This window comes from Oncorhynchus kisutch, linkage group LG29 (genome assembly GCF_002021735.2).
Source record: "Oncorhynchus kisutch isolate 150728-3 linkage group LG29, Okis_V2, whole genome shotgun sequence".
Lineage (NCBI taxonomy): Eukaryota > Metazoa > Chordata > Actinopteri > Salmoniformes > Salmonidae > Oncorhynchus > Oncorhynchus kisutch.
In genome coordinates this window covers 27,963,328-27,976,616 of record NC_034202.2, presented here as the reverse complement: position 1 = coordinate 27,976,616, position 13,289 = coordinate 27,963,328, and the positions used below count along the sequence as shown (strand labels likewise).

Sequence of the window (13,289 nt, the reverse complement as noted above, 5' to 3'; positions counted from 1 at the left end):
TGGTAAACAAAAACATTTATTGGCCTCTTTCACAGACTCCTGGTTTGGATGTCCCCCTGCTACAGATTTGGTTGATTACCTTTGTTACAAAAACCCAAACTAAAACCCTGTCTTGGTGACAATATGGTGAGGTGTTTTGAACAGAAATTAACCATGCAACAAGGAGTGCCCCAGCATCTTAAGAAAGCAAACAACTTTGACAGTAGCTTTTCAATTGTTTTGGTATAAAAACAATCAAACCTTAAACACATTTCTAAACTGGTTGAACAAGACACATTGAAGTGGTTTTCCTTAAGACAAAAACATCATTGATTATTTAAAACAAATAAGAGATACAAACTACATACATTTATTTCAATAAATATATAAAAATATAGCTTTATATCAATATGATAAGACCTTAAGGACTTCCAAACCCTGTGAGAATACTAGATCTTGACATAGCAAAATCAAATCATAATGACAGTGGAGGATGATGACCAAGGGGATCAGTGTTTGGGACAATCATTTGAATCATACACAAACATTCCATTTAGTATTACCACAAGCAAAGGTTTGTGGCACACAGGAGACAGCCTTCAATTCAATAGTGATGACTCTAGTTGCAGAGTTCCCTCCAACCAGACTCTAATCATAGCATATCAAATTGAGGGTTCCAATTATTGTGGATTGCTTATAGCAGCTCTTTGACTGGACTACTAGTGGATAGGCAGTAGATGAGCCTACATTCTGTAAGGGCTCTCCACACACATCTCAAACAACAGACATTGCATTATCATTCAAGTACTGAACTGTCCACCATACATTACTGAAGTCATAGTGATGCAGCTACTGTATTATACAGTCATAAACTGACAAGTGGCTAGTAGTTATGTATAGTGCTCACGTTCTATTGAGAAACAACATGTAATGTCATTCAGTTTATCACTATTAACACACAAGTTATACATTATTGCCCGTGAGACAAAGTAAGGCAAAAACAATTAAGACATTAGAACATTTGTATTTACCAACTATTGGAATGAGTGCCATTACAGCAGAACAAAACTGTAGCCTACAATTTGCATAATTTAGCTTTTTCTTAAATGATGCACTGCAACCATTCTGTACAACTACCCTACAGAAATCTATGTGTACATGGCCTAAATATTGATTTGTTGTGAAAACATGAGAAAAGAGGGTTCATCAAGGGTTCTTTGGGAAGGGTGATGGTTCTATGTGGAACCATAATGACTCATAGAACCCTTTGAGCCCTTCAATGGTTCCTTACAGTTCACAAAAGGTTTCATTGTTCTTTTAGTGATAATAAATATTTAGGGCCAGCGGCTCATTTATTCTAGTTTCTCTAATCTGTTGTGTTATGCCATGACATGTTATATATGACTATGGTTTAGAAACAGTGTCTAGTGAAAGACTCATGTGTGGCCTTGTGTCAACTGAGAACTGTTGTCTAACTCAGTAGTTCTCAATTCTTTCCTCAGGCACCCCAGCAGTTCCAGAGCTAGCACATCTGATTCAACTTGTCAATTAACACAATAATAACACCTATGGAATTGTAACAATATGGCTAACCAGAATAAAAAAACCTGTATGGTTCTTCAAATAGATCTACAAAGAACTGTTTAGATTGAGAAAGGTTCTTTATAGAACCATTCTGCATAAAGGTTATATGAAGAACCATTAAAAGGGTTCTATATAGCCCCAAAAAGGGTTGTAACCATAGCGGAATCTTTTTTCTGGTGCTATATAACATGTTTTAATGGTTATTTATAGAACCTTACGAAATGATTCTTTATTGCGCCATACAGGTTCAATTTAGAATTGAAAAAAAGTATATGTATATATATATATAGCACCAAAAAAAGGATATGCTATGGTAACAAGCGAAATGCCCCTTTTTTGGCACTATGTAGAACCATTTGTTTTTAGTGGGCAACCAACAAAAAGATGTTATGACATCAGAAGTCAATCAGATGTCGATGTGTAAGGTCTACCGAGGGGCTAGGTAGGCTATAGGCATACAGATATTGCACGTAGTCTATTGTAATTATAATCCATTAGTGTTGCGCATGACGACTGCAAAGGGTTTCCCCCTTGAAACATTTAGAGTGGCCCGTCACACAGGGAATATATGATACTGTCTGGGTGCGTTCATTTGGAAAACCTTGGCTGACACTATTTTGCTGCTTTTGTCTTGAATTATAAAAGCACACAAATTAGGCTTATTCTCCACTCCTACAGTACTAGCTACATAGCTCGCATTACCAGGCATATGTGTCCGTTATCGAGTGGGCGATGGCTCACGTTTCGTTGTCCATGGTGCTGAAACGGCTTTGCGGATAACGTTGAGCTACATAGTCCACTCATTCCAGCATTTCCCCCTCGCAATAAACCATGCGTAAATCACAAATTGGCTCACTTTTACTTGCCCCACTATATGACAGACTGAAGGGACAGTTTAAACATTTTGAAGGTGTAGAGACGCGGTAAATCAGTACCAAGTTTCGACATCCTTCTGATGAACATTCAACAACCTTTGATAAACATTATTCCCAATGAATTGAATCAATACGGGGACATTAGGAGTAGTTTCCTTAGCCCTATTGTACTGACACAGAACACGTATTTGCCTAATGAGTTATGGGCTACTTTGAATGCTTTATGAGCAACACCGAGTCATTGCACATGACATGTACAGATGCATCAATTATAATCTAAAGGTTGTTATATGAGGCCTTTATATGAGGCCTCGCTCGTACAGTGAAGGCTACTACCTCCATATAAACGCATCAATACTGCACTGGTAGCTCTGGGACAATACACTTCCTTTAGAGTAATTGAACGGGTTTATTTTGAGAGCAGACATCCTAATGCTATGCTCAGTAAAATATACAAGAGGACATCAGACGTACAGTAGTTATTCAATACACACGAAATGCAAAACAAAACACCCACAAATCTTTTCGGATTAGTCATTAAGATTGTGATGTGTTTGTAACTACTTGATTAGAGGCTATAGGCTAACATACAACAGTTGCCTAGACAACACTTGGCGTCCTTGCTCGCAGAGGGAAGTTGGAAGATGCACATCCACAACAACAAGCCAGTCTCATAGATTTCTGTATCTCGGGATTTCTGAAAGCATAAATGATTGGGTTTATCATTGAGTGACAAATGGCTGGGAGAGCGGTGACGTAGGTATAGATGGGGGGGTATCTGATGTCCGCCACCAGAGAGTACATGGCGAAGGGGATCCAGCACAATGCAAATGTGCCAAGTATAATGGAGAGGGTGGAGACCCCTTTAGTGGTGGAGGAGGAGTGGGAGGTAGTCATGAACTGGTGCTGCACCGCGATTTGCTGCGCGTGACGAAAAGCAATCTTGCAAATCTGGAGGTATAGTTGCAAAATGAGTGCGAATACAAAAAGAAGAGTCACAGCCAGTGCTGCAGCGTGATTTTTATCAATGGGAGCGCAAATACTGCAAGTAGTCTCATCCTTAAGGCAGTTCCAACCCATGATCGGTAACGCGCCCAGAGTGATGCTAGTCACCCAAATGAGCACCAGTGTGACGATGGTAAAAATCACTGTTCTTTCCGTGTGGTAAGTCAGTGCGTTGTAGAGGGACAGGTATCTATCCACAGTGATTGCCAGGATATTGAGAACGGAGGCCGAAAAGGCAGTGATGAGCAGTCCAGCTGATAGCAGCGTCGCGAATCCCGTATCAAATATGTAGGTGATGGTGAAATTCACTATCAAACCAAGCCCTGCCAGTAGGTCCGCAAAAGCCAAGCTCCCTATCAACACGAACATGGGCGCTTTCAGGGTGGGCGTGTAAATAATTAAGGCAATCACGATTGCATTTTCACAAGACATTAGGGTCCCTGTGACACACAATACTATATCCCAGGGATTCACGCTGACAGGCACCGGCTCCAGCTCAAATGTTGGAGGTGGCGTGGAATTCCCTCCTTCTTGAACACTCCAGATTGGGGAAGAGGTGTTTTGGAATTGGTTACTCATAGCTGCCGCAGAGAGTGAATCATCACTGAGAATGACAGAGAAGGGGAGGGGGCGCAGATAGAGAATTTCAGAGTGATCACCGTGGGAAATGTACAGTGTAAAGACACTTGTGTTCAAGAGTGTCTTACATATTTCCAAATAAAACATTGTCTCATTTGACAGACGCACGACAAATTGTGGCGTGAATGCATGGCCAAAATGCCGCCTTTTATGCATAAAGGATATTAGCAGAGTATCACCGATTAGTCAAATTATAACAGTTCAACTGTGCTGTTAGTGTACTTATCATTTCCTCCGTTGTCTCCCAATACATACAACAAAGAGTTAAATTCAAATGAGAGCCCCTCTGTCGGGACTACTGACATCAAGGATTGGCTGTTTGAGCAGGAATTTATAGAAACGGTAAAAATGGAAATGAATGGCTTGTCTTTGATCTAATTTTAGATCCATGTAATTTCGATTAGTAATAGCATGCCCAAACATTAGATATGGGTTGTTTCACCCAGGGAAAATTAATATTATTAATCCACACATCTATTCTTACCCTCTCGCGTGATTATAAAGGACTTCTAAGGTCAAAAACCAAATGATGTCATTTATGTGAGAAAAGGGTTCTCTCTTGTCTATCATTTAAACACGGACATATTATATAGATATATAGGCTGATCACTAACCAGTGCATCCGTGCGTGTCACTATGCCTCAGTCAAGTGATGTTGAGATGGCTTGTTGAGGTCTGCCCATACGCATTCCTTGACAGCTGTTCACAGGGAAGATGGAGACATTGGGCGCGCGGGTGAAGACTATAACCGGTAACCGCCGGCACCGATGTATAATATAAACCCTCAGTTTTCTTTTACCGTTATTGTAACAACTCTTTTCTGATTCTATTTCTCACAGGAGACGTTAAGACTTGGCTGACACACCGCTAATGATATTGGCAATTCGCTGGCATTGACTCTTGCTTGTTACTATCCTATTGGTCCTGTGGATGATTCTCCAACTGACGTCAAGTGCTCCCACTCCATTCTTCACTCGATGTGTGATTCAGAGCTTGTGGAAGAGGGTGACACAGCATAGATTTTCAGAAATAAATAGTCAATACTATTAGCTGTTTCGGGTTTACTTATTTTATGTACTTTTTTAAGCTATGGACTGGTATTTTTCCAACTACATTTTAATTACGTGGAATATAATATATTCACACAAGGATCCCAAGAGTTAGCTTGAATCTTGTTGACCTCCGTTGATGAGAATGGTTCCAGCATCTGATTGAGTTTATTTTATGTTCAAAGCACATTCCTCCCTTGACAAAGTGATACCAGTATGAGTAGAGAACTGTGTTGTCCTGGAACCTGCAGGTGGCAGTATATCACTTTAAAGAGGGGGGGCGACATCTTTTGGAAGTTTGACCATGCCACTGGTCAGTAGAGTAGCTGGCTAGCTGGCTAAAAAAGACTCAAACTAGCTGACATGCCTGTCAAAAACAAAAGTGCATTTTTACTATGCAGAGTTATTTTCTTTTTCCGGAATTATTAAGACCAATGAACTTTCACTAGTAATATGTTAAACCCTCCCTTCATATATCCCTATGATCACTGTAAGAAGTCTGATCAACTTCATGAATCACCTTCTAGTACTAGTTACACTACATAGAGGAGGGTGTGTGAGCATGGTCTGCCAATAGGGAAGCAAGGGGTGTGGAAATAGTGGTGTTGTTCTCACCCTTCACTAAACACTTGACCCCGATAGAAGCAGCCCCAGCCCTAATCACTCCCCATCTCATGTTTCCTGTCACAATGCCTGGTACACAGCCACTTCCTTTGTTGAAAGGGAGGGTCTGGTTTAGAAGTTACATTTGAGGAACATTTGGTCATATTGGTACGTGGGTGACAAGAGTGAGGGTTAGAGAGACAACTCACCATCTCATTGAGGAGGCTGGTTTTTATCAGGTAAATTTGATAATTCCCAAATTATTATTATTATTATTATTAATCCGGTATATTGTACAATTCATGACCTCCTTCCTTGCAGGTAAAGAGGTATGTGATTTGATTTCTATATGTAGGTCTTGGGCTATCAGGTTTAAAAGGTTCTGTGGATAACATTAGTATGGAATGGTGAATTATTGACCAATGAATAAACTCAGTTTTGAGCTCTTTACGATCGATCAACTAAGGGCCACTAATATGGCATGAAGATGACATGTAACAAGTTAAGTAACAAGCAGTTTCAAAAGTACAATGATTCCTTTGCTACCTTTACTTTACGTAACGTAATGCAGTAAATCAATAAATATAAAGATCAAATGTATTAGGTCATGTCTGCATGGTATTAGAAATAAACTCAATTAGCATGCATCATCTGAGATTACTCTGGGGAAAGAAGTCAAGCTTGGATAAACCACAGGCCTTATTCTGAAGGGTTCACACTGACTCTGAAACAATTGGCACAGCAAAGCCGTCTTGGTACAGTTCAAGTACTGTCTGTTGTATTTAATTCACCTTCATAAGTCATACAGACCGGTACTCCCACCAAGGTGATGAAGGCCTACATGTAACAATGCTCTATTCAGATGTGACCACACAGCAGACTGTCTATGACAACATACGTTTAGAACTGTTGCAGTTAGCAGAAAAACTCAGGTTACATAAAGGGACGAGGGGGGGGGGGGGTATCTGATGTCCGCCACCTGAGAGTACATGGCGAAGGGGATCCAGCACAATGCAAATGGAGAGGGTGGAGACCCCTTTAGTGGTGGAGGAGGAGTGGGAGGTAGTCATGAACTGGTGCTGCACAGTGATTTGCTGCGCGAGATGAAAAGTCATCTTGCACATCTGGAGGTAGAGTTGCAATTCTTTTTTGTTCCTGTCCCCATCATGTGCCAACGATGTTTCCCAAACGTTGTGAAACATCGGTCAATAGCTCTGTCTCAACATTAGAAGAAGAGGATGGAGCCAATTTCTCTTTCTCAGCTCTGTCATCTTTCGTCTCAGTTATTGCTGTCAACATCTGCTACACCGTGCATTAGTCATTTTGTTGAGACTATATGGCTTGATGCTTTTTGATCGTTTATTCTCTACTGTGTTATTGACTTGTTAATTGTTTACTCCATGTGTAACTCTGTGTTGTCTGTTCACACTGCTATGCTTTATCTTGGCCAGGTCGCAGTTGCAAATGAGAACTTGTTCTCAACTAGCCTACCTGGTTAAATAAAGGTGAAATTAAAATTTAAAAAAAGTTAAAAATCCTGAAACCAACATAGACATGATATATCTTTCTGAATCCACTAAAGGAATGTTCCTGAGCGAGCAGCCGCCCCTGGCATGATCTGGTAAACACACCCATTGAGACTAACAACATTGAGGTGATTGTAAGACATTTACTCAAAGTGTCTCAAGCCGTCATGCTTTTATTTACATAAAGGTTGATGAAGTTGAACACGTCCATGTGGAAAAGTCAACGTAGCAAAACAGCTGTGAATTACTTGGTTCTATCGATGCTCCTCAAAGTAAACCATCCAAGGCATGCCAGGAATATCAAGTCAGCTCTTGTCATGATGCAGCTTTTGAGGCAATGGAACTATTTTGATGTGCCAGCCTCTTTGAAACAATTCAATACCATCCTTGTCCCTCAGAGGCAAATATGCTTCACACGCCATCCAAAAAATATTTTGATGTCCATCCTCTGTTCTCCTCTCTCTGTCTTTCTACCTCTCCCTCTCTCTCTCTCTCTCTCTCTCTCGCTCTCCCCCCCCCCTCTCTCCCCCTCTCTCTCAGCATCCAACGAAGTCAGAGCAAGTAGCAGCCCACTTCCAATTGTCATGGCAACAGCATGTGAATGTATTGGGCTGTAGGAGCAGGCTGTAGCGTAGATGCAGGAGTGCTGCATTGGAAGCCACTGCTCTATCTCCTGAGCCAGCTGTGAGGTAGGAGGGGAGGACACAGGGCTTTGGAGGGATTTATGGACACATTCATCAGGCTCTGTTTTACAGGAAGGTTGAGATGACATTGATGTCTCTTCATTCTGTCATGTACTCATTTTGACTTCATGTATGTAGACATGCAAACAGTGTTGTGTGGTTTATGTTAAAGATTAGCATTTTTATTGTTCCAATTAGCATCTATTTATTCAAGGAAGTCGAGGGTCTCTGTCGCTCTAGGGTATTTACACGTATCTCTGGCGTTCTATCTCTCTCTCTCTCTCTCTCTCTCTCTCTCTCTCTCTCTATATATATATATATATAGATAGATAGATATATCTGTCTCTCTCTCTTTCTATCTGTTTCATTCTAGCCATCTATCTGACAAAGTAGAACATGGACATGATTATGTCAGAAAGCCCTCTATATTTAAGCATTGTTGTTATTGTCTGTGTGTGTGTCTGTGTGTGTGCATTGTGAGAGGGTGTGTGCCTGCATGCGTATGTGGAAGCATGTGTGTGTATAAATGTGTGCATGCATGTGTGTGTGTGTTGTGTGTGTGTGTGGTCTTTTTGCATGTGTGTGTGGGTGTGTATGTGTGTGGTATTTGTGTGTGTGTGTGTGTGTGTGTGTGGTCTTTGTGTGTGTGTGTGTGTGTCTGTGTGTGGTCTTTGTGTGTGTGTATGTGTATATAAAATCTGTTTTGTTAAAGGAAAGGGAATAGGAGTGGTCATACGTTCATCCAGGGAACCATTCCCAAAGGCTATGGTGTTTGTTATGCCGATGAATGCAGAGAAAACTCTCCTTTGACTGTCAGTGGTGGAGTGTGCAGCATATCTAAATGGCCTACTTGACCCCTGCTAAAACACAGTCTTTGACGACATCATAACCAACACACCATTTAGAGGAAAGAAATAGTTAGAGATCTTCCTCTTTAAGGCAGAAGATATTGCTCAGAGAGTTGTCCAGAGAGAAGGCAGGCGATAGAGCGAAAATGAAGATGAAAACAATAGATGAACTTCATAACAACTACAGGTTTAGTCCAACAATGAAAGAGGGAGGATTCCATGATCAGCTGTATGCAACAGTCCCCACTAACCCCACTAATTATCCCAATAGCACGTGCCCTCTCCAACAACGACAGAGGAGCATTTTCCCAAGAAACAGCATTGACCGCCTTCCTTGGCTAATTTAATTCACACTCTGACTGTGCTGAGACCTAAGCAAGTCTTCCATCCTTGGATGTGTAGATCATTCATCATACTATCCCTGAAACAAAAATTCCTGTTTATTCCTGTTCATTACATGACTGCATGGTTCTATTAATTAACCTTTTTTTGTTGTCAATATAACGCAATCAAAATGTTCTCTTTTTTTCCCTACACACAATCTTTCCATTTTATTAACAGCCATGGATTTTTTTAGGTATGATTACTGGAATAGCTTTTCCAATCTGTCAATTATTCTTCAATAGTTTGCTCATCCCATCCAGTGTAGATGGTGTCGAACCAGGCATCATGCAGTATAGATCTAATCTGGGGTTCAAATGATTGTTTTTGTGATCTGACTAGGGATGACCAGGTAGCAGTTACCATGGTAAACACCCACTCTTCATTTATCAAGCACAAGACCAATATAGGCAGAGATATTTTCTGACTTCCTTCCTTCTCTCCAGCCACATCTCACTCACCCTCTCCCACTCACACGCTCCTTTTCTCCTTATATACAGTATCCTCATACTCAAAGGACTATGGTTATATTCAAAAGGGAAATGAATAAAAGACAGAATAGCATATTTTGTTTTATTTCTGAAACCAAGATGAACACCCCACTGTGCTGTCACTCACACAACTTGTTTCTTCTATCTTCTCGTCCCCTTAGGTAACATCCAGATGAAGGAATTGTGAAACTCTGTTCTCTAAAGAGGACTCATCTCTGCTCAGCCAAACAGCCTGTGATCTACCTGGTATCTCAGGCCTGTCTCTGATGTCATGGAGAACAGGGCCCTGATGTATACCAGTCAGGCCTGGAAGGGGCCCAAAGGGTCCACCTTCTCCCCCAACTGGGACAACACATCATACCAACCAAACATCATGATGTCCCCTTGTCCTGACGTGGTGAAGTCCCCATGCCAGCATGCTGCCAAGATATACCACCCCCCAGAAGCCTCTGTGACCTCCCAGTTCCAGCAGGTTGGCCCCTATGCCTCCACTGGATTGTCTGCCATGGCTAACACTGCCAGTAGAAGGGGTGAAAGGGAGTGTTATATAGTTAACCCCATTCAAAATGAGGAGACGGTCCTGCCAGTACACAACCCTGAGTTTCGCGGTCGCTCCTTCTCTGCAGCCACTGCCTCAAACTCAATTACTTCCAGAAGCAGATGTGACAGCTACGTCCACCTATGCCCTGACAACAGCTCAGAGGACATTAGTAGAGGCGACAGCTCCCCGTTGAGCCCAGACGTCTCCCCTGATCACGGTGGTCCACGGTCGCGGTCCCACAGCATCATCCTGAGGAAGACGAGGAGGAGGCCGGCGCCGCCAACCCGTAGCGTGTCCCTGAGGAGAGACTCCGCCTCCCAGCTCAGAGACAACAGGACCAAGAGCCTCTACATGGACAGAGACACAGCTACCCAAGACTCCTTCTTGCCTGACCTCATCCTCATCTCCACACCCAGGACAGAGGAGGTACTGTGCCTGGAGCAGTCCCCTGCTCAGCCTGTACAGGCTCTGGTTGGGCCACCAGTCAACAATAATGGGCAGCTACGTGAAGTAAGATCAACTGACCCCTGCTCTTCAATGTCAAGCTCAGGTCCTGCTATGGTCATTACTGGAAATGAGGACAAAAAAGCCCCCAGCTGGTCAGATTCGGTCAGACCCTCCCCCCCCTTGCGACACCCTCCATCTCTAACTTGTAAACAGTCCACCTTCCTACCACCTGCCCCAGTCTCCCCCTCCAATGGCAAGTCCAGATCTCAGTGTGAGACTTCCCCCCCTCCTATCCTCACGTCTGCCATCACTGGACCCTCCCCCCTGGGCTGCAGGATGCGCCCCAAGTCCTCCACCTCACCCACCTCCCCCAGAGCCAGCAACAGCAGGCTACGGCTGTCCCTGGAGTTGCCAGGGATTGTCCCTCTCCCAGACCCGACGTTGGTCAAATCTAAAGCCACGCGGCGTCACTCCGAGTCCTCTGGCACTACCAAACCCAGACAGAGGCTGAGCTCCAGCATGATGGTGATGCCTGTGGTGACCCAGGAGGATCTCAGCAATGTTCGTTTACGTTCCGTCAGCAGCTCAGATTCAGACAAAGGCCTGGAGGGCTCACCTGAAGTCATCAGGGAGGAGGAGCAGGAACAGGAGCTGGAGAGCTGGCCATTGGTCCACCACAGTCCTAAAGCTAAACCACCTGTTGCTACTAAGCCACCCGCACACAAATGGCCACCGATACATATGGTAAAGTCCTCCTCAATCTCTACACAGTTCTCAGAGACCCTTCCTGCCTCACCAAGAGAGAGGCAAGGGGACATGTTTATGGTGGAAAGAAGAGTGAAGCCTAAGAGGTCACATCAGCCTCCTCGTGTTGCCAGTGATGGGGTTATGTTTCAGAGGCAGCAAGCTGTAGACAGACAGCAGTATGATGTGACTGACTCACACCCACCACCTGCCTCCTGCCATTCAGAGACCAGGAACGTGAGAAGGACCTCTCTCACCAGCACCACATCTCTTCAAGCTGAACTAGATAGGAAGAAGAAGTTGGTTCCCCCTCCAGTCGCAAAGAAACCCGATGTCCTCTTCATGCCCTCCATCAGCTCACTGGGACAGGAGAGCACCAGGAGCCATGTCTGGTCTGGGCTCAGTGGTGCTTACCAGGCTCCTGCCAGTGCATACCAGCCTCCTACCACTGGTTACCAGGTTACTGCCAGTGGTTACCAGGTTACTGCCAGTGTTTACAGAGACAGAGACTTTACTGGACAAGATTGCAACCATAACAGGATAAGAGATGGTATTCTTCAATTTTATAAGAAGAACTCACTCACACTGTTTTGAACTCTATGCATGCAGTCTGTAACATCTGTAACCAACATCTGTACCATCATCTGTAACATTATTTATTGTATGTTGTTATTATTGAATCAATATGTACGCATAATATGTAGATGGCACGAGTTAGCTCTTGAACTAAAGTATTTTCATGCCTAATGGAATTTATGGTGTTATATATTTTTCCAACAGGATTTTTCCCAGATGAGAACAGTGAAGAGCGGAGGGCAATGCCTCAGATGAGAACACTGTGCCTCGGGGAGCAGGAGGAGGAAGAGTTGGACCACAACTCCTCACAGCCAACTACTGAGGACCTATTCACCATCATACACAGGTATTGGGACTTACTTTCCCACAAAATAGAATAGTAAGCAACACGCAAAACAAACTACCAGTGCTACATAGGTAAACTAGATATAAGGAGACGAGCCCTGTCCACTTTCATGCACACTAAATTGGTTAAATAATTACATCCAACAAATAAACAAGCATTAACACACTTTCCAAAAAAGTATATTGTCAGAATTATTTCATCTTTTAGTTGTTTCTCAAAGGTTTTTTCTTCATAACAAGTGTATTATATTGGTCTACTTTCTGGACTCCCTGTTTTTTTAAAGGTCAAAGAAGAAACTCCTGGGACGTAAAGAAACAGCTGACAGCACTGGGAGCAGGCAGGGTTACGGATCCCCCATTAAAGGCACCCCGAGGGTCGTCCAGAAGTCAAGCTCCAAAAATGACAACTTCATGGCTTTTCTACAGAGGAGGAGGAGCAATAAACCCAGCTCTGGGGAGAGACTGTCAGCCTCTGAACTACTGAAGAATACTAAACCATTGGCCGGCCAACCGTAGCGCATCAAACAACTTCAATGTTTATGTTTCTCAGTGTGTAACAAACACTATTCACTCAATATGGGGCATGCGAGTATTGTGGACAATCAGGGAGAGAAGTAAAAGGCTATAGTTTGTATTGCTTTACGTGCTACAGTACACCGACAGCTTGTTTCTGTGACGGCAATACAGTGTATAGAGGTCATGTCTAACTGGAAATATGACAGTGTTTGGCCAGCTATGTTTTGCTTATGAGCTGGAGACAATCTATCGTGTCAATACATCTTTCTTGCCTTGACTTGTGATGCCTACAACATTTGTTTTTGAGCTGCCAACATTTGTGCTTTTGGTCATGTATCGCTCAGAAATGAAACAGAGCTGCTTGTGTGTCTGTGACAGATCATTAGTATGCGTCTGCTCTAACCTACTGCTGCCCAAGCATAATTCACTCTAACAAAGTTATGGGGGAGCATGATTG

At 43.0% G+C, this 13,289-nt stretch overlaps 2 protein-coding genes across 3 annotated transcripts; one reads left to right on the top strand and one right to left on the bottom strand.

Annotated features, from left to right (window-relative positions):
• Window positions 1-5,068, bottom strand: LOC109873858 (G-protein coupled receptor 12-like). The gene is made up of 2 exons (XM_031808709.1): window positions 4,697-5,068; window positions 1-4,047 (listed from the first exon to the last, which is right to left on the bottom strand). The coding sequence occupies exons 1-2, from the start codon at window positions 4,702-4,704 to the stop codon at window positions 3,039-3,041; spliced, it is 1,017 nt and encodes a 338-aa protein (XP_031664569.1). The 5' UTR covers window positions 4,705-5,068; the 3' UTR covers window positions 1-3,038.
• An 807-nt stretch (window positions 5,069-5,875) lies between these two features.
• si:ch73-362m14.2 (NHS-like protein 2) lies at window positions 5,876-13,198 on the top strand. 2 transcript variants are annotated; one of them, XM_020465276.2, is made up of 5 exons: window positions 5,897-5,973; window positions 7,801-7,949; window positions 9,825-11,945; window positions 12,176-12,317; window positions 12,601-13,198. In XM_020465276.2, the coding sequence occupies exons 3-5, from the start codon at window positions 9,935-9,937 to the stop codon at window positions 12,830-12,832; spliced, it is 2,385 nt and encodes a 794-aa protein (XP_020320865.1). In that variant the 5' UTR covers window positions 5,897-5,973; window positions 7,801-7,949; window positions 9,825-9,934; the 3' UTR covers window positions 12,833-13,198. The 2 variants fall into 2 exon arrangements, with proteins under 2 accessions (XP_020320866.1, XP_020320865.1); XM_020465277.2 differs by lacking the exon at window positions 7,801-7,949 and having other exon boundaries at window positions 5,876-5,973.
• The last annotated feature ends 91 nt before the right edge of the window (window positions 13,199-13,289 follow it).

Excerpts from the sequence above, each read along its gene's own strand:
- si:ch73-362m14.2 (XM_020465277.2), top strand. The coding sequence starts at position 9,935 with ATGGAGAACAGGGCCCTGATGTATACCAGTCAGGCCTGGAAGGGGCCC. Across the intron at positions 11,946-12,175 it reads CCATAACAGGATAAGAGATG|GATTTTTCCCAGATGAGAAC; the intron begins GTATTCTTCAAT and ends TTTTTCCAACAG. Across the intron at positions 12,318-12,600 it reads CTATTCACCATCATACACAG|GTCAAAGAAGAAACTCCTGG; the intron begins GTATTGGGACTT and ends GTTTTTTTAAAG.